The 19,560-nt window shown below is 52.6% G+C and overlaps 1 protein-coding gene across 1 annotated transcript; it reads right to left on the reverse strand.

Annotated features, from left to right (window-relative positions):
- Positions 1–2,076: 2,076 nt before the first annotated feature.
- cyp26c1 (cytochrome P450, family 26, subfamily C, polypeptide 1) lies at positions 2,077–9,240 on the reverse strand. The gene is made up of 7 exons (XM_088304633.1): positions 9,072–9,240; positions 7,178–7,498; positions 6,419–6,643; positions 5,318–5,593; positions 5,088–5,240; positions 4,517–4,807; positions 2,077–3,200 (listed from the first exon to the last, which is right to left on the reverse strand). The coding sequence occupies exons 2-7, from the start codon at positions 7,382–7,384 to the stop codon at positions 2,850–2,852; spliced, it is 1,503 nt and encodes a 500-aa protein (XP_088160759.1). The 5' UTR covers positions 7,385–7,498; positions 9,072–9,240; the 3' UTR covers positions 2,077–2,849.
- Positions 9,241–19,560: the final 10,320 nt, after the last annotated feature.

Raw genomic sequence — 19,560 nt, forward strand, 5'->3', positions numbered from 1 at the left:
GTGTGATTGTGAGAGCGGATGGTTGTTGGTCTTTGTGTGCCCTGCGATTGGCTGGCGACCAGTTCAGGGTATGACCCCGAGAATGGATGATGAAACGTTGAGGCGCACAAGGGCTTCAACTAACAAACAAGTATTTGAATATTTCCAAGAATGCCAGCAGATGGCGCCATTACTCCGTGTTTGGGTGCACTGAAAGGTGGTCGTCGTTTGCTGTTGCGCTTGACTGCATGGGGTGACTTTGGGATGTCTTCTCACTTGGTCATTTGTTTGTCCTGTGATTGCCAGGCGACCAATCTTCCGCATGACTTCATCTTGTTTGTCGATTTAAAAGAAAGTTTTTGAAAAGGCCTCAAGAAGACTTTTAAAGGCATAGCGAAAATGATTTGTTCTCTAAGAAGAACTCATGGACTCGTTTTTTCAAATACTTGTTCAGATTTTCTTCACTGCAAACTTTCGATGTGACTCGGCCAAAGACGGGAGGACATTTCGTGGCCCTTCGCCAACGTTTCCATGATGGATCGTGCGTTCCAATCGAGACGTTCCCCTCGGGTAAATGAGGACGGGACGAAGGTCAAGGTGCGAAGACACCGCTTATGTCGTCGGGCGCGACCTCGGACGCGTCGCTTGGCGTGCCGTTATCGTCTTGGTCGTCACGAGCGGTGACGCGAGGCTTAGTTGGACTGAACTCGTTTGGGGTCCGAGACGCTCCGGGGAGGTGAGAGGTCACGTTCTGGTTCAAGTCCGCCGACGGCAGCTTTGGCCCGGTGACTCGGAGGTGAAAGGTCACGTGGAAAAGGCAAAGTCGAGCTCACCGTCGGCCCTCGGCTCGTCGGCGCGGAATGCCGACGTAACAGATGTTGTCTGACGAAGCCGATAATTACGGGCCGTACAGCCGTGTGGCCCGGCTGGCTCCTCCTCCTCCTCGCCCTCGTCCTCGTTTTGCCTCCGGCGCTGCTCGTGACTTTATTTGCGAACCTTTGAAATGACTTTTGCTTCCCGTGTTTACCTGAGACGACAACCGGACCCGTATCTGCCACAAGCGGCACTTTCCGTTATTCTTGCCACCAATCTACTGCTTTCCCGCACCTTTTCCTCATTGAGCATGCCACCAATCTGCCATGGAACGTCTTGGCAGTCAATCGGCGGATGCGAGGGCACGTGTTGACAAACAACGGACCGGTCATCGACTTCGGGGCACTTAAAGACCGGGCGACACAGAAGTGGTGCGCCGGTGCGCACCTGGAAATGGACGATTGCGCGCTAAGGCAAAGTCTGCTCAGTCGGTCGGGCTCATTTCCGAGTCAGCGTAGCCGCCACGACCTTGGCTTCCCAAGACCGCCGTGGACGACTTGTGGAGCTCTTTTATTTAGAAGTTGAGCCTTGCGACGCGCGTCTTGTGGCGGCTAGGAATGAAAAGAAAGCGACAAACAACCTCTGGTGCTCATTCGAGGAGCTCGCCAACGTTCGGATGTGCACGCTGCTTCTAGACAAACGATGGGCTGGTCAGCGGTCCAACTCGGGAGGCCCGGGCCAGGAATCAAAACCAGAACCTGCGGCCCGTGACGCTGACGTGGCGCCCGCCAGCCCGTCGTCACGTGACTTTCCTGCTTGGAAACTTTGTCCTCGCTTGGCCCTTGTGTGCTGTTGTTTCTCCCTCAACCGCTCCCAGGCCGACCCCCCCCCCCCCAATGCTCCAATCAGCTGACCGGCCAATGACCTCGCCGGCTTGGTGGCACTGTGCTGAACTCCCTCCTCAAAAAGTCGCCAAGTTCACAGCGACCGAGAGTCCGACCCATAACAACCTCGCACATCGCGACCACATGCACACAACATCCACGCACACACGTACGTGCTTTTGTGTTGCAAAGTGTGGATGAAGACGAAAGAAATTCTCAGGGCCCAAAAAATTGTAATTGTTCACTGATGGCAACTGTGCAACGTCTACACAATCTACAGAAAAGAAACACGAGCAAGTGGTGAAAGTTGAGAAAGTGCCAACTCCTCCCGCGGCGTCGTCGTCGTCGTCGTCGTCGTCGGGAAGCCCGCTTTTTTTCAATTTCTACTTCATTTGCCGCACGCGTTTAAGGAGGAAAACTTGAGGAAGTGGCTTCCTCCTGCTCGCTGGTCCGTGGAAATGTGCGATCAGGCGTGGACGTGTTGCGACGTGTGTTCCTATCGAGTGGGAACGTGTGTCACGACGGGGCGTGCTGAGATCAAGCGTGAACGTGTCCATCGCACGTCCGTGAGGTGATGCGTTGACGTCACGTGCCAAAGGAAAGGTTTGGAGTTGAGGTGACAACGCGTTGAAGAGGTTCTGGTGTCAATCCAGATTGGCATCAGGTGCGACGACGTGGAGTGATCCTATTTGACGTCAATCTGTCCTGACATCAGGTGTGATAAAGGTCCGAAATGCATTTGTGAAAGCGTTAGAATCGGGTGTGAACGTTGGCATGATCCGGCGTGAATGTGCGTCGGGTCAGGTGTGAAATGACGTGGGAATGTTTCGGTGAGCTGGTGCGAAGGTGTTTGAAAGGCGCGTTTGTCGGACGTCGACGCGTGCGGAGCTCCGTTGTTAACGCGTCGATTGCCGATGCGCTCGGACGTTAAGTTGAGGCGCGCGTTCGGAGTGACGGCAGGTTCGACGAATGCGTACCGAGACCCGATGTGAACGTGCGTCGCGTTCCGTTGCGAAAGCGGCGAGGCCACGTTAAACGCAGGCGCAAACGTGCTCGTTCGGAAGGTCAAAATGTCCACGCGTCGTTCCGAGTCTGAGAAGTTCCGGAGAAGTGGAAGCCGCCTCGCGGTGCGTGCCGCACCAACGCGGACGGAAGGCGCGCCATGCGCTGGTCTCAACGGAGCGGCCGCTGGTTTTGCGTGAAGCGCACGTGCAGTCCGTTGACGGGATGCACGATGGGCACCGTCTGCATTTTGGGGACGTCGCGTGTGGCCAGCGTCCATTTGCAAGTTGCGACCAGCTCCACCGCCAGAGTCTTGAGGACCATCTGAGCCAGTTCTTTGCCCACGCAGCTCCGCACGCCGCCGCCGAATGGCACGTAGCTGAAGCGGGACGAGCGGTTTTCCTGGCGGTCCGGCCCGAAGCGGTCCGGATCAAAGAGTTCTGGTGCTTGGAAGGCAGCGGCGGTCTCGTGCGTGTCTCTGATGCTGTACATGACGCTCCAGCCTTTGGGGACTTGGTAACCCTGAGGACACAAAGGCACACCGAGAACGTGAGGGGATTGGCGTGCCAATCTTTGACCTTTGACCTTTGCCACCGTTCAAACGCTCCCATCTCTGATGCTGACCCAACATCGGAAACATTTCCTTTCGGTGCTCTTCTGAAAAACCCTCAATCCCAAAATACGACATTGCGACCCGCCGGTTGAGAATGGTCGTCGGTCTCGATGACTTCAGCGATTCGGAAGTGGCGTCCGCATACCAAACGGAGGATATTTCCACCTCTCAAATTTTGGTCCTATTTTGACCCCCCCCCAAAAAAAAAAATCTTTAGACCTCCAACATCATTCGTTAAACAATTCATTTCAAACAATCAATTTGAAAGAAAAATAATTGCGGCCATTATTTTAGGAAGGTGACCAAATGGTTTGTGGACATGATCAACGTGTCTGATTTCACGACAAATCCTTTTTTTGTTTGCAATTTTGTTCTGTTGTCATGTTGAACGCTTCCAAATGGCTCGCGTGTAATTGTAGCAAAAAAAAAATAAAAAGAAGAAATCTTTCAAAATTTGCCTCGAACGAAACGAAACCTAACTTGGTTTACCGATCGGATGCCGTTTATCGTAAGAAAAGTGAATTGATTGCGTGTCTGTTGAAAAGGACACGAGGACCTTGAAAAAATAATTTCTTAAATTGTTGAGTTCGGCCTTACGTGACTGCCGCTGTCCCAAAAAGGAAAAGTCAATTTCTCAAAGTTGCCGGCACGCCACCGGCCAAACGGGCCCAACTTCGCCGTCCGTCGGCCGTTTCTTACACGCGGAGAAGTGAGCCGGGCCACATTCCAGTTCCGGAAGAAGAAATCAACTCATTTTGCTTTTTGTTTGGGAAGACGCTGCAAGAGGAAACTTGTCGTCTCTTGTGGTTTTTCTCCTTTTTCTTAACTCCAGTCCAATTACCGGGCCGGGCCGAGCCAGGCTAGTTCAGGCTTTAGAAAAATGAGCTTGAGTGAACAGACATAAAGACATTTGCGCACTATAGACCGGTTCTAGCCTGAGAAAGACCGGCACCAATGGCCTCATGCGGACCACATTAAGTGTTGTGGGAATTCCTCTGAAATCTTTTTCATCTTCACAAAGCCTCCTGCGCAAATTGGGGGCACGGTGGGGGCAGCGAGAGGGGGGGGGCATTTAAGGATGAGGAGACCACGGTGGGGTGGGGCCTTCTCAAAGAACACGTCAACACGTCGCGGCCGCTCACAAATTTGGATCTGTTGGATTGTGGTTCACCTCGCGATCGAAGAGCACGCCCCCGTTTGGAGAAAAGGATGGACCGTTACTTACATCCAACTCAAAAGTCTGGAGGGCGGTCCGGTACCCTCCAGAAACCGGTGGCAGGAAGCGCAGAACCTCTTTGATGACACAATCCAAGTAGGGCAGCCGGCTCAGCTTGTCCAGGCTCAAGTCGGCCCGAGGACCTCCGCCACCGACTTCGGGGCTCGTCAGGCCTTCGGAGTCCAGCTCGGCTCGAAGGCGTCGGACGGCGGCCGGGTGGCGCAGGAGCTGCAGCAGCAGCGACGTGGACGCGCTGGCTGTGGTGTAGTGAGCGGCGAAGATCAACTCCACGGCCGTTTCCTGCGAGGTCAGTCAGAACACAAGCGGACGTCAACTCCTTCGGCGACGGGCTCAGGTGCCCGCTTGGGACGGAAGGTTCCGCCGACCGAAAGAACGCTAACGGCCAATGCTCGTTCACCTTCCGTCGGAAGCGTCCACTTTGGGGAAGGATCTGAGGCTGCAAACTGGACGAAGGCCTCATTCACATCTTAAAAGCAATCGTCCGGCCCGGTGGCCGCAATACTCACGTGCAAGATCAGGAGCGCTAACGCTCACGCTAACGCTAACGCCAGGCGAGTACCTTGAGCTCCTGGATGCTGAGGTTGTGGCCGTGCTCTTTGGCGCTGGACAACATGAAGTCAAAGGCGTCCAGATGTTGGCGGTGGTGCTGCTCCATCTTCTCCGTGATGATCTTCTCCATATTGGCGTGCAGGATCTCTCGGGCTTTGATCCCCTGCCGGCGGTCAGCACAGCGAGTGAACGGCGGGCACGTCTCAAAGGGAACGCGGACGACACGGATCGAGCGCGGACCTTTCGAAGGCCGCTGAGCGGCGCGTCCACGGGAAGCGAGAAGAGATTGTCCATCAGCTGCTCGAAGATGGCGCCGAGGTAGACCAGTCGCTCCTCGTCCAGCCGCAGACCCAGCAGGACGCGCACGGCGATGCGGAACGTCAGACGCTTGGCGGCGGCGTACACGTCCACGGCGTCGGGCCGCGCGCACCACTCCGCCACTTGGTGGCGCACCGCCTCCCGCAGGTGCGGCAGGTACGACTCCAAGGCGCCTCTGCTAAACACTTTGGCCAGCACCTGGACATGCACGCCGAGAGAGACGCCGCGTGGGCCGTTAGGATCTCGCGTGCGGTTCTTTTCTTTCCCTGGACGTGCGTTTGTCGCCGGGGAGAGCTTCTGGTCTGCGGCGCCGAGCCGGTTTGCAGACTGCGAGGCCAATCCGAAAGGCGCCAGCGTGCATGCTCGCGCTTCCGCAAACGTCAAAAGCCGCCTTCACTTTTAAAACGCTGACTCACTACTCCTGTACTTTCAGCCAACGGTGTACTTAAATATCGACCCATGATGTCTTTTCTTTACCATTGCAATATTTTTATCACTGCAGTATTTTCAATCATTCAGTCGTTTTTATCATGACAGCGAAAATGGACCGGCATTAGGAGTGTTTCCTTACACTTGGATACGTTTATATTGTGTATATTTGCCTGCTTTTTATCAATGTCTGCTGCTCATGTTATACATTAACGGCTACATTTCGCCATCTTTGCTGCTGTAACACCTCAAATTTCCCCGTTGTGGGACTAATAAAGGACATCTTTATCTTTATCTTGAATTTGTTGATCAGGGCAGAAAATTGGAAAATTGCATTTTGACGATTCTAAATGAAAAAAGTGTTTATTTCATTTGATTTTGGCTCACTGCAGCACACCCCTCTGGCGGACGGCGACAGGTTGGAAGCGTCCCACTCTGTGCCGCCGCCGCAAATCTGGCCCCCATTTTTTGGGATTGCGTGACAACTTGCTCTCGCCAACTAAAGACTTTTTGCCCCACCAACCTGCGCCTTGCTTGAAAGTCACGTCGTCGTGACTTTGGCCCCTCCCCCCCGCCGGGCGTGTGTGGCCGCACCTTCCTCTTGCTCTTGTGGGCGTCGCCGGTGGAGTTGACCAACGTGTTGGGTCCCAGGATGATGCGCGTGCTCCGCGGCCATTGCGTGCACACCAGGTTGTGCTCGCCCATCAGGATCTTGCGGATGTTTTCGGCACCCGTCACCCGGATGACGGGTTTGCCCAGTAGGTGCGTCTTGAACACGTTGCCGTGACGCCGCCTGCGACGGACGTGGAAGTCGGAGCCCTGCGGAAGAGCCGCAACGTCAGACTCGGCCCAATTTGCCCACATCGAACGGATGCGGAGATTTGGAAAAATAAAAGACTCCCTTGAACTTCCGCTCACAACCCAGGCTAAACGTAGCCCCGCCCCCAAATTGCAAACATGTCTGGGCTTTCTTCCTGAATTCTTCTAAATCGATTCAGTATTCGAGCCTTCGGTTTTTGGGTTCGTCACGTTCGGAAATTTCGCTTTCCAAAGTTGAGCAAATGTTTGCCGGTGTCCGGAACGGATGAAATCAAGTGTGGAAAATCAGACGCTGTGGACAATTTGAAGTTGAACGATGAATCCAAAACGTTCACAAATTCATTTGCTCAACGGACAAATTGCGTTTATCGGCTCCATAAAGCATTTTCGTTTGTCAATCGGTTGCTCGTGAGTCCAAATAAAAAGTCGCCCCGATGATGGCCGGCATCTGGAAATTGGCGCGTCAAAACTTGATCTTTCGGCTTCGCGTTGGAAAGTGAGCGCGACGGCGACGGCGACGGCGAGCGCGCTCACCTGGACGAGCCAGTGCAGGGTCTCCCCGACCAGAGGCCACCCCATGGAGCCTTGGGGGAGGGGCAGCGGGTTTCGGGGGTCCCGGGTCAGCCTCCATCGCCAAGTCCACAGCAGACGCGAGAGCGCCAGCGCCAGCAGCGCGCACAGCGGCCACGTCAAGGCGCCCGCCGCCGCCCGCGCGTCAGCCAATTGCCAAGCGCGCCACATGTCCTCCTCGGCGCGCGGGAAAGCATCCACACGCACGCCGCAACGCAGAGCTTTCCTCCTCCTCCTCCTCCTCTTCACTTTTTTTTCCTCAGTCGGCCGAAGGCTCCGAGGCGCCTGCTCGCACACACGCACACACGCACGCGTTATTTGCAAGTAATCATTTGACTGGTCTACTTCAATCAAAGACTTTCTTTCTTTTTAAGCGCCGACGGTTTGGCTCATTTTCAGATATTTGATCAGAAACGCTAACGATCGATTCCACTAAAGTTCCTTTTGAAAATCGGTTGATTCGACTCATTTGAGTATTTGATTGATAAGCGGTCATCATCATTCAAATGCTACTAATGGCTCTTAAAAAAAGATGACACATTATTGTTGATGAGCAAAATGCCTTTGGCGTGACCCAAACCAAGTTGCTCATTCACTTTTTGAATGCGTCAAGCAGGCAAGCCAACAAAATTGCGTCCGTTTTTAACGTTTTTGCCACTGAAGGCCGCTTCGCGATGCACCAGAGGGACTGCTGATGTCACGTCCCAGCGTCTGGCGGCCATTTTGCATCCACAAAATAGCAGGCAGCAAAACGGACGGCTCGCAATTTGTGGACGTCGTAGGACGACTTTAATAGTCGTCGGAAATCTTAGTTGTCGCTTTAAAGTCGGCTCTATAAAAAGTTACACAACTGAAGTGTTTTTTGAAAATGCAAAAAAATACAAATAAACTACGTTCAGAGTATATTTTAGTGAAGATTTACTGATGATTTTAGTCTGCTCTGTCAAAAAAGTGATCAATAAAAATGATCAAATACAAAACTAAAGCTGAACTGTTCTTTAAAAAAAAAAAATTGGGGGGGGGGGGTCCTCCAGCGAAACACTGTTGTGTCCATTCCATACTCAAATATTAACATGAAAGATGAAAAGTAGCACAAAATGTGAAATGCAACGGAATTGTTCTTCCCCAAATTTTTTGAGGGAAACTGTTGTTCACTGTCTAAAAATTGCTTGACAAAGTTAAATGCAACACTTCTTCCTAAAATATTACACACACCAAAACCCATTGTGGCGATTTCGAGAAACTCACAAGTTCAGATTTCTGCAGCATCAAAAGTTGGCTTCTGCACGTGACAAAGTCCAGAAAACAGCCAAGCAGCGACTTTCTTTTTTCTCTTTTCCTTTTTTCGATCATTTCTCCCCCCCCCCCTTTTTTTTTTGTCTATTTCTCAGACCAGTTGAATTGAACTCGATGTCACTTTTCGAGCACTAATGATGAAGCAACCTGCGCCATTTGTGCTCATCTGCAAAATTTTCACGAAGGGTCGAAAGCGCACAAAAAAAAAAAACAAGTCGTCGTCGGTGTCCGCTGCCGCGAAAAAAGAGAAAGTTTGCGCGTGAGCGTCAGTTGGCTCACATCTGGCCCCCCGCAGCGAGCACGCGCCGCAAGCGTCAAGACAACGTGTGCTCGCGCGTGCACGCAGGAAGCGGATGGATGCGCTCGTTGAACTATTCCAAACACTTTTACGGCCGACGTGCGCCGTCTTGTCCGTCACCTTACGAGCACACTTGGGGGGGCTCCGGTCGAACCCCCCCCCCCTCCATCCCCACCGCTACCACCCCAGCAAGCACCCCAAGGCGGCGGGCAAGCGTATCAAGTGCGGCGGCGTGCGCGTGCGAGTGCGAGTGCGAGTGCTCACCTCACCTCCTGCGCGCTGAAGTCGAGTGTGAAGTTGAAGCGAGCGGCGTGACGCACCGACGGACGACGCGCCTTTTTATCGGCGACCCACCTTCGCCGGTGACGTCACCGCCGATATGTTAAACAGGCGGCGTGCACGGCGGGCACTCACGTGCGCGAGAAAAGGAGCGAGCGAGAAAGAGAGAGAGCGCCACAGACACGAATGAGAGCGAGTTGCTCAGTTGATGGAGGAGAAATTTAGATTTGGAACGTTCGTGACGTCACATGCCTCCTCCTCATCATCGTCACCCAGCGGTGGGAAGGTACCAACTACGTCACTCGTACTTTCTACTCCTCCCTTTGTCAAAATGGCCTTGAAGGTTTTTGCAAGTGCTGCAAGTGAAGTTGAATGTCTTGTTCGATGCTGATTTCCATGTGTGGCGTCACGCCAACCTGCCAACCTGCCAGGCATGAGCAATCAAGCCACGCCTAATCCAACCCTTAGAGCGGCACAACAATCGGTTGCTCACTCGCTCTGATCCCGGGAATCCGTTTGAGGTCACATGATCACACGGGATGGACTTCAAACACACCTGGATGACATCACACGCAAACATCAGAGTCCATGTGGGGTGACCTTTGACCTGTCAGCTCCGTGCGGCGTGCATGTGACTAGAAAGTTTTGCAACGTCAACCCCGGAGGATGCGCGTCCGCTGTCAGCCTCGGGCGACATCACGCACGCTCGCACGCTCAAGTGGTTTGACCCTAAGACCGCCCGGACGATGGAGAAACAAAAATCTCTTTTTCGGAGTAATTGCCATGTGACACTTAAATTTTCCCGTGAGATCATTTTAGTGAACCAAAACAAACGAAATAACCAAAAGTAAGACTTTCATCAACAAAATCAAATCAAATGCTTTTAAAAGACGAAAACTCAATTCAACTCCATTTTACCTTTCTAAAACGAATTCGTTTAGTTTAGACGCGAGCCTTTGACGCGCGTCCTCTTTGCGCTCGCCAAAGGCACTGAATGACTTTTAACGACGGGCGTTCTCGAGCGATGCGGGTGGAGTCGCTCGGCCAAGTCGCCACTGGAGAAAAGGCGGCTTCCTCCTTTACGAGACGCTTTGCCAAAAGTGGGACGGACGTCGGCATCTGTCAACGCCGTCCTCGGCGCCTCTTGACCCGTCCGACTTCCTGCCGCCAGTCAGCCGGGGGCGCGCTCGTCAATTTGCGGCGGGCGGGATCCGTTACGGAAGCTCGGCATTCCACGCGGCGGGAGAAAGTTGCGGCTGGTCGCCTCCCGGGAGACGACACACGAGACGGCGGAGGACGAGCGAGCGTGCCGGCGACGCTTTGGAGATTTTGATTTTGACTTCCTCTCCGCTCTTCGTTCCTTTGCCGCAAACGACTCGTACGCGTTGACGCTTTTTGCGACAGCGGCCGCGTGTGCCAAGTTGCGCTTCCGTCCACCTTTCCAATTGTCGGCCATTTGCAAAAGTTGAGGAGACGAAAGCTCGCCGGTCGACGTGTCGTCTTTCAAGTCGTCCGGCGCGCTTGGCCTTCCGAGTGCTCGCTTTTCATTCGCCCAAATCCGACGTCTCTCATGAAAACACGACCGCTGCCACGTTTTAAGGTGTTTGCTAGGCGCGCCGGTCGGGCCCCTCGGGGCATCCCCGAGCGGTGGTGCGCTTCCTTATCTTTCAGGCCAAGCCCCCCTCCCCCCGCTGCGGCCCGCCGGACGGACGGATCATGTTCGGGCCGCGGCTCGGGGTCGCGACCTGCGCCGGGAAGGCGCTACCGTGGCGCTCGGCTCCGGCTTCTCAAAGACACGCTTGTTCTCCGAGCCGGAGCGGAGCTCGGAGGCTTCGGGTTTGAACTCGTCGCGCAACACAATCAAGGTCGCCGCTTTGGTGGCGACCTCCTCAACTTTGCCGACATCAAGATGGGAACTGACGCAAAGTTGTTTGTTGTCGTGCTGGCCAGTAAGAGATGTGTATTTTGCTGCTTCCATTTTCTATCTCGACAACGATTCTATCGATTAATCGAGTAATTGGATAAAACAGGATTTTGAATTGTCATTTTTGTCCACTTGCCGTCGCCATCTTTACGTTCGACTCTCGTTTCTGCGACGAGATTTCACTTTCTTCGCTTTGATTTTCACTTTCACTGGCCAGGTGAGTGATGTGGGCGTCGGCCAATGAACGTGTCCCGTTGCCTGCTGGGTTGCGATCGGCGTGTTGAGCGACTCGATGGCCGCTTCCTTCCTTCCTTTTTTTTTTTTGTGCATTTTTGTGAAAGAGGAGTGATTTAAATTTGAAGGTTGTCATGCTCAGCATCTCCACATTGTTTATTGCGTGCTGTACGTGACGTCAGGAAATGACCTCTCGCTGCCCACGTGTGCGCGTGTGCGTGTGGCCATCTCTGTGTTTACTCTTATGCAGGAGTAAACAAAGGAGAGAGGAAGTGTCCTTTAGGGGAAGGAAGAGAGTCCATATTGCCCTGAAGACACACACATGGACCACCTGTTGTGCACACACACACAGTTGAGTGAGTGGCGTGTTTATGTTTTGCAGCAACAATCTTGACTATTTTGTCTTAAGCCGATGTCAGACTGAAATGTGTGTGTGTGTGTATTTTGCCACGCACACACACACTCACGCACACGTGTCTGCCTTGTGATGTTCTCACTGGACTCCAGCGTGGTTCTCTGGATGATCCAATTTCACTTCAGCGTTGTGGTGCCAGGCAGCGCAATGACAGATTCTTCCACTAGATGGCAGAAGGAGCGACTAGCTTGTGTTATTGTTGACATCCGTTCAACAGAAGCAGAGCAAAATGTCCAACGAAGACAAAGTCATCATTCCATATTTTTTCAAATAAAAGTTGAAGACTGACGCAACCCCAAAATGATTACCTTTCTTGATTGTTGATTGATTTCTTTTTTTTTTGACAGGCCTGTGAGCGTTTCAATCGGCCAAATGAATTTGTCGCCCGTTTGCTCTTTGATGGAAGAAACGAAAGCGCCAAGTGGAGGTACGCGTGCACGAGTGCAGAAAGTGAGCGAGCGAGTGAGTCTCTCGCCCTCTCATTCATCATCACGTCCAGACGGAAGCAAGCTGACATGGTGACTTATCTAAGCCACGCCCCCACACACGCACGTTCACCTGCTGGCGTGTTCCGATCACTTGCTTCACGTTAACCCCTTGACGACCAACACCAAAGCGTTTGCCATTTTGCGCTTTCCAAACATTCTCTTTTTCAATTTCTTGTATGAACATTTTTCCATTTCGATCTTGCCCTCCGCTGCAAATGTTTTGCATGTAAAATGTCAAGTCAGCCCATCATTTGCTTTTTTCTTGTGCTCCGATTGGTCGTTTAAAGGGTTAAAGTCACACTCAAATACTGAAGTGAGGACCCTCCACCGCTGCCCGCCCCCTCTCTGTGCTCGTGCTCGTGCGTGTGCGTGTGCGTGTGTGTGAGAATTCCCCTGCAAAGGAAGGCGGCTCAGCATCAACATGAGAGAAGGAGAGGAAGCATGTCTGAGCTTTCTTAATGAGAACGTTCAGTTGAAGCCTTCAAATGCACCGGAACCTGCTGTGCGTGTGTGCGTGCGTGTGCGTGTGTGTGTGCGCGCACAATGTGTTCATAGAACCTGAGTAAATTTGAGTTCTTGCCTTTGTTCTGTGTTAATGTGCACGTGAGGTACCCGTGTGAGGTCATGCGCGAGCAGGCCAAAGCCGTCCCGAAACGTCTCGCCCAAACTCAGAGCAGCCTCGCGTGCGCCTTCGTCAGCCCGTCATCGTTGTTGGCGATCTTTGAAATTGCAAGCAAGCACGTCGTCCTCTCAAAGTTGCCGGAGCCATCCGTGAAACGAAATCAAATAAAACCTCATTCTCTGCCATTGACGGATTTGGACGTCCAAAATGCCTTTGGAGTGGCCCGCCTGTGAATGCGTTTGCGTGCCACATCAGAGCGGCGGGACTCAAAATTATCAAACCGAACTCTCTTCACTTGTCGCCGTCTCGTACGTCACGTCGCCCGTTAAAAAAAAGAAATCAATGAAATCCCCAAAATGTGGCAACGATAGGCTGCACATCGTCAGGAAGAGTTAATTTTCATGGCCACAAATGTTTTTGTTGACTGGGGGGAATAAACGTGAGCTAGACATGCTGCCCGCTTGCGAACGATGCCGCCGAGACGGACGTCGATTGGCGAGAGTCCCAAAGTTGTTGTCGGGTTTCATTTCCATGAAGAGAAAGACGCTCCAAATTTGGCCTGCGAGGACAACAAAGAGAAAGTCGGAATCCAACGCTTGTCGCTTTGCCTTCCCTCCCTTTCATTCATTTCCAGAAGTCCCTGAACATGGTTGTCTTCAACCCAAAGGGGCGGGGCTATCTAAGCGAGCAGCTGAAGTCACGTGAAGTTGATTTTCTCTTTTTTGCGTGCATGTCTTGAAAGATGACTTTCTACATGAGATCCAAAATGCGTCAAAGCACGACTCAGTCCGGTTACGACCTCTTCACTTTGAAACAACGCCGTCGTCTTGCCGTCTTCCTTGAACATTTTCAGCAAGACGCGAGTTTCGATCAACATTCGCCATCCCCATGACGACGATGATGACGATGCAAGTGTCCAAAGTCGAGCCGCGGCGACACGGCGGCCTCGCGGACGGGCTCCCAAGGCCATTCGGGCCGTGGGCTGCGACCTTTGAACCCTCACGCCGAGTCAGACATTTTGAAAGACGTCGTCGATACGCCCACTGGCCACGCCCCCTCCCTCCCCACTGCTCCTGCCCGTCATTCTCTTCTTCTTTTCTTATTTCCGCAGCTCACGCATGACAACACACACACAATGTCGACTATTTACGGTGCGCGCGCGTGCGCACGTGTGTGTGTGTGCGTGCGCACGCGTGTGTGTGCGTGACTGGCACCTCATTGCCAGTTGAGTTTCTGGAGCTGTCAATCATCCAACAAAAAAACGTGCCAGCAGGGTGCCTGAATCACACAGCAGCCCCCCCTGCCCCCCCCCCCACGATTTCCAAGCAAATTTGAGCGCTTTGCACCTTGTTTGCTCCGACTTTCTTTTTGTTTTTCGCATTTCATCTCGAAACGACTTTGTCGATTTGTCTCCTCATCGATTATTTCATTGATGAATCGTTGCGTCTGGACATTCAAATAGTTTTTTTTCAGTCAGTCCGTTTGCGCAACACCGAATCCTTTTGGCAAGTAATCCAGCCGCCATCTTGAGCGTGCACGCGCTGCGGCCTGTTTTTGCGGCGGCGGGCGGGGCTTCGGATCAGAGCGCTCAAGCGGCGTCACGCTCGCTCTCCTCTTTAACAGGATTAGTGCCCAGCGGCGCCTCCTCCGCCCTCCGGTCAAGCGTGCGGCGGGAAGCCAGCGGGACGTCGGGCGGGGTCACGCCGCGCCGCCGCCGCCGCCGTTCACGCATCGCATTTTCTCTTCCTGCCAAATTGAAGCGTTTGAGACGAGTCGAGTTGACAAACTCATCGCGCGTTCTGACGCTAGCGCCAACTTTTCATGCAAATTCCTTTTTTGGGATTCTCAATTTGGACCCGCCCTCCTCAATGCACTCCGTTTTCGTACGTCGTTTTGTTTTCGCTGCCGCTTATTCCACGTTGCCGGCTTCAGATTGACGAATCCGGATGTTGACGTGTCGAAACACGACGACGATGCAAAACAAGCTTGCTAGCTGAAGGCTAATGCTAACGTCGGCGAGGATTTGCATCCCAGTGCGATCCGCCTTCAAGCCAGCGATTCCGTTTGATTGCGTCGGTCACGAGTTGCCACCCAATAACAATTTGAACGCGGACCAAAAAATTGCGGCCAGCAAGAACGACTCGCATTAGTGCCGTACTGATGAGCTGAGCTGAGAGGAGTTGAGAGACCTCGCCATGAGGCGTTGGAGGCGGGACGAGCGTTGCTGAACTCCGATGGGTTGGTTGCTGCGTGCATGTGACCTCAATTTGTACACGTGACAACGCAAGAACTTTTTTCACGTTTAGTTCATGTTCCGATTGGCGCGTTTTGATTTGCGGGCGACTCGTACCTCGTTTATGGAGGAGAAGGTGTCGGCTCACGTCGGCAGCCAACATTTTTGTTGTGACACGTCAACAACGTCGCAAAGAAACCAGAAGGAATGTGTTCCAACGCACACACGCACGCGTGCGCAAAAGATGTGCACACACACACACTCGCATTCGCCCACAAACATAATCCTATAGAGACACACACGCCACACACACACAAATGCACGGAAATACAAGTTTGCGCACGTGTTTAGACGCACACACACGTAGTGCACAGTACACCCAAGTTGTCAGGTAGAGCGTTGGAAGATGCAAAAGGCAACATGCGTGTTGTCACATGTACACGCACACACACGTTTGATGTCGGTCCCGCAGACGCGTTTTCAACAAAGGTGCCGCTAATACTTCAGGGAATGTCTTTGCGCCCGACCCCACCTTTTTTTGCGCCGTCGCAACCCCGGCCGACCATGAAAAAAAAAAAAAAAAACACTCGTACTTTGTTTTCTCTCGCGCGTCGTTTTCCTCCAAAAGAATCCAAATGAAAAAGACGGAACTCGCGTGTGAGCCGCGTCCTCCGACATGTTGGACGGAAGTGGATGCAAAGTTGTTGTGTTTTTTTTTTTTTTTTTGTGGTTTCTTCCTCACCCGCCCGTCAACACTCACCGCTTAGGAGCGCTGCTGGGGTCAGAGGTCAATCCCTCTGGACCTCCGCCAGGGAAACCCCACTGACAGATCACAAACACACACACAGCCATCCCAAGTGTGTGTGGGGATCACTCTGTCGCCGTGACAACCCAAAACTCCACTTGCGCCACACGCGTCCAGATGGACATTTGCAATGTCGTTCGGTGTCACGGGTGGCAAACGTGTGGCTGGCGCGCCACCGGCGGCTCGTCGCAGGAGAGGGAAGAATACTTTTTTTTCATCCACTAGAGGGCGCACTGGCGACCACTTCCATGACGTTGCGAAATGCGCAAGGATGCGCTTGTGAAGGCTCAAAGACGGCCAAAAGCAAAATGTGGCCGCCAAATCCTTGAAATTGCCCCCAATGCGCCAGGACACGAGCGGCGGCGTGCCGCGTGGTGTTTTGGCTCTCGCAGTTGCCAGTCCACGTCCACGTTGTGTTTGTTTCACGTGCCACTAAGACAAAAATGGCGTCGAACGAGAATCGGACATATTCTGCGCGTCTCCGGTCGCTGACTTCCTGCTTTGGCATCAGTCACCATGGCAACCAGCCGGTCGAGCGCCGGACCTGGACGTGGTCTTGCCCTCGCACCAAATCTTGTTATCGCCCGTCGGCCAGCTGGCATGCGGCGAGCGTCACATGACCGCGCCGAAATCAACTTTTGTTTGACTTGTTTTCCCATCGCGGCCCCGGCCAAAGCCGAGCGCCCCCCCCCACCCCGGTCCGCTAATCTGCCGCCGGGCGCCACTTTGCTGTCGGCCGCGCTCGTCATCGGTGCAGAAGAAGAAGAATGAAAGAAGAATGGAGCTCTGTGTGTTATTCTTTGTCATTTTGTTGGAGGGTGAGCGCGCGGTCAGACCATTAGCATTAGCGCCACGCCAAGCTGCCATCCAATCCACATGCGCTCCAACGTGATCTTCATCATCATCATCATCTTTAAGGTCTTCTGGCTCATATTTGTCTTCAACTTTTGCAAGTTTTTCTCTTCAATGTTGACACCAAGCATCCCGGCACAGATGTTGGCTTTTCACGCGCGTGCGTGTGCGTGACCCCCATCTTGTTATTGTTGCCGCGCTCAAATAAACAAGCCTCGGAGAAGTTAAGAGGAGTGCGTGGGATTTGGCTACACTTAAAGGTGTTAGCATTGTTAGCATTGTTAGCTTGTGGAGGGCCGCGATGATCTGATGCTTTTGTCCCTTGTGTTGCAAACTTTGTTAGCTGGCTAGTTTGGGCGCTTGCTAGGCTACGTCCCTCAACTTTCGTGATCCAAATGAGTTTTTCCTTTTTTTTTCTCGTGAACAACTTTGCGACGAACTGTTAGCGTGCTGAGTTAGCCACACGCTTTCTTTGTGCGTGTTCATTGTTGATTTGCAAAATATGACCTGTTGCTTGACATCATCTCTGTTTTGTTTGCCGTCGTTGTGAACTTGAGGCGCTTAGTGGGGGGAGTTCGCGGGGGGATTTAAGAGCGTCCGGATCCGATTAGGCCACGTCTTGTAGCCGCCGCGGCAGCGCAGCTTGAGGGCGAGACGCACGACCGCGGCTAATTGCCTCCATTTGGACGCAGGCCGGTGAGGAAGGGCACACACAAGGTCACACACAAGGTCAATTGTGTTCACGCTGTCAATTGTCCGCTAATGAACACGGACGCCTCGTTAGCTCGGGTTCAGCGAGTACACAAACGGCGGCGCGGCACCGCAAGCCTGTTTTACGCCTGGCCGCTCGCCGGACAAATCATATCATCGCCACTTTCGTCATTCCAACGTCAGCCCATGTCACCGGGAAAATGGGGGGGGGGGGACGCCATCGAAAGGACGCAAACGGCGGCGTCATCGCACGCACGCGCGCGCCACAAATGCGCACGTTTAGCTTGGCATTAGCGTGCGATCATACGAACGGCGTTTCTTTCACGCACGCAAACTCCACCCATTCTAGAACGCAAAGTCCATGCATGACACGTCTCGCAAAAAGCAAATTTTGTTTCAAAAACGCACACGAGGAGAAACTAAAGTTGAAAAACGCACACGAGGAATCGGAGCAACTTGAACGTGACAGCAAAAAAGGAAAGACGATATTGAAGAACTTTTTGGGGATTTCAACAAGATTTAGTTCAACTGTTGTTCTCTCCAAATGAGTTCATTTAATTTGATCAAAATATTTGGAACTAAGCTTAGTTTGAATGTTTTTTTGTTGCTTCCATGAAAAACATGAAAGTCAGTCAATTCGTTTTTATTTCATTCATATTTCTATATTCAACCTAATTTACGTGGGAACCTTCCTCACAATATTTAGTTTGAATGATTTGGTTGCAAACTTTTTTTTTTTTTACATAGATTTTAAATGTATATTTTATTGCATTTATTTATTTTTTTCGCACTGCCCCTTTTGGGCTGTCGTGCAAATTATATACAATTATGTAAGCGTCGCGTGTGTGTGTGTGTGTGTATTAGAGCCATCGATTAATCTTTTTCTTTTTTTTTAATGGAGTTAATCACAGCTTAAAATGAATGAATTGCCATTAATTGCAATTGGAACTCTCTCCCCAATTTTCTGCGTCCGCAAATGCAACCAACGTTGACGTGTTCATTTCAAGTTGGAACTTGAATTCCTTCTCGCCGTGCGAGCGAATCACGAGCTGCGTCGTTATTGTTCCGTTTGGTTTGAATTTCCCAATTTGAGGGCCAACCCGCTTTTCTTTCATGTTTCCATGTTTCATCTCCTCTCAACGAGTTTAGGAATAAAAATCCAATTTCAATTTTGCAATTTCAATTTCATTTGTGTCCCCGGACATGACAGAAAATATCGTTATCGTATGAAAAACAATAAAAGCTATTATTGTAAAAAATGAGCACGAGCGATGAAAGCGGGATGAAAAAAAACAACAAGAAAGCGAGTGATGGCGAGGGAAAGAAAAGCTGAAAGGAAAGACGCAGACGAATAAAGAGGTGTTGTGTTCGCGGTTGGCCTTTTCCACCCGGGACACTCGTTGTGGCACGTTGAAGCGGCGAGGCCGACAGCCAATCGCCTCGTCCCGTTTGCCCCGTCACCCCGCATCATTGAGGTCAAAGGCTTAATGAGCGAGCGAGCCCGGGCGGCCGCCCCCGAAGACCCCCGCGTTGCCCCCCCCTGCCGCCAATCAGGCATGTCGGTGGACCGCCACCTGAACTCCGTGGTTGCGCGTGACGGCGCAGGTGGATTCCGCTCCACGTGCGATCGCAACGAGGGTCGCGGCGAGGACCCGGAGGACGACGTTGGCCGCGCTGGCCGGCGTCCCGGCGCTAACTGTTCACCCTTGTAATGAGATCACGCCCGCTGAAGGCTCCGGAACAAAAGACGGCAAATTGTCATTAAATGCGCAGCGCCGCAGCGGCACTGCGGTGGCGCTAGGGCGGCGCCCTTTGATCGCTGAGGCCTTTCATGGCCGCTAATGGCTCCTGACAGGCGCCGCCAACAGATTCTGTGACAAACTTCTCGATCCGGCCGAGGGGATTTTTGAACTTTGCCCGCTCCCGCGGCCCGGCCGGGACGGGCCGCTCTGTCAAACAATCACATCGATGACCCAATTGAGCAGTGGTCCCTCCCCGATAACCTCAATGAGCTCTATGTTGGCTGGCTTTGTTTCGACGCTCATTAAACACTCGCCTGCTTCCTGCCTTCAATACAAACACTGAGGCTGCGGGTTTTGGGGGGGGGCGATGCCACCACGCACGGGCCGCGCCGGGGATTCGGGGGCGCAGGTGCAAAGATGGAGCCGAGGGGGTCCGAGCGGGACTTTC

The sequence above is a fragment of the Idiotropiscis lumnitzeri genome, chromosome 9 (genome assembly GCF_059441095.1).
Source record: "Idiotropiscis lumnitzeri isolate Australia: NSW breed Sydney's pygmy pipehorse chromosome 9, RoL_Ilum_1.0, whole genome shotgun sequence".
NCBI lineage: Eukaryota > Metazoa > Chordata > Actinopteri > Syngnathiformes > Syngnathidae > Idiotropiscis > Idiotropiscis lumnitzeri.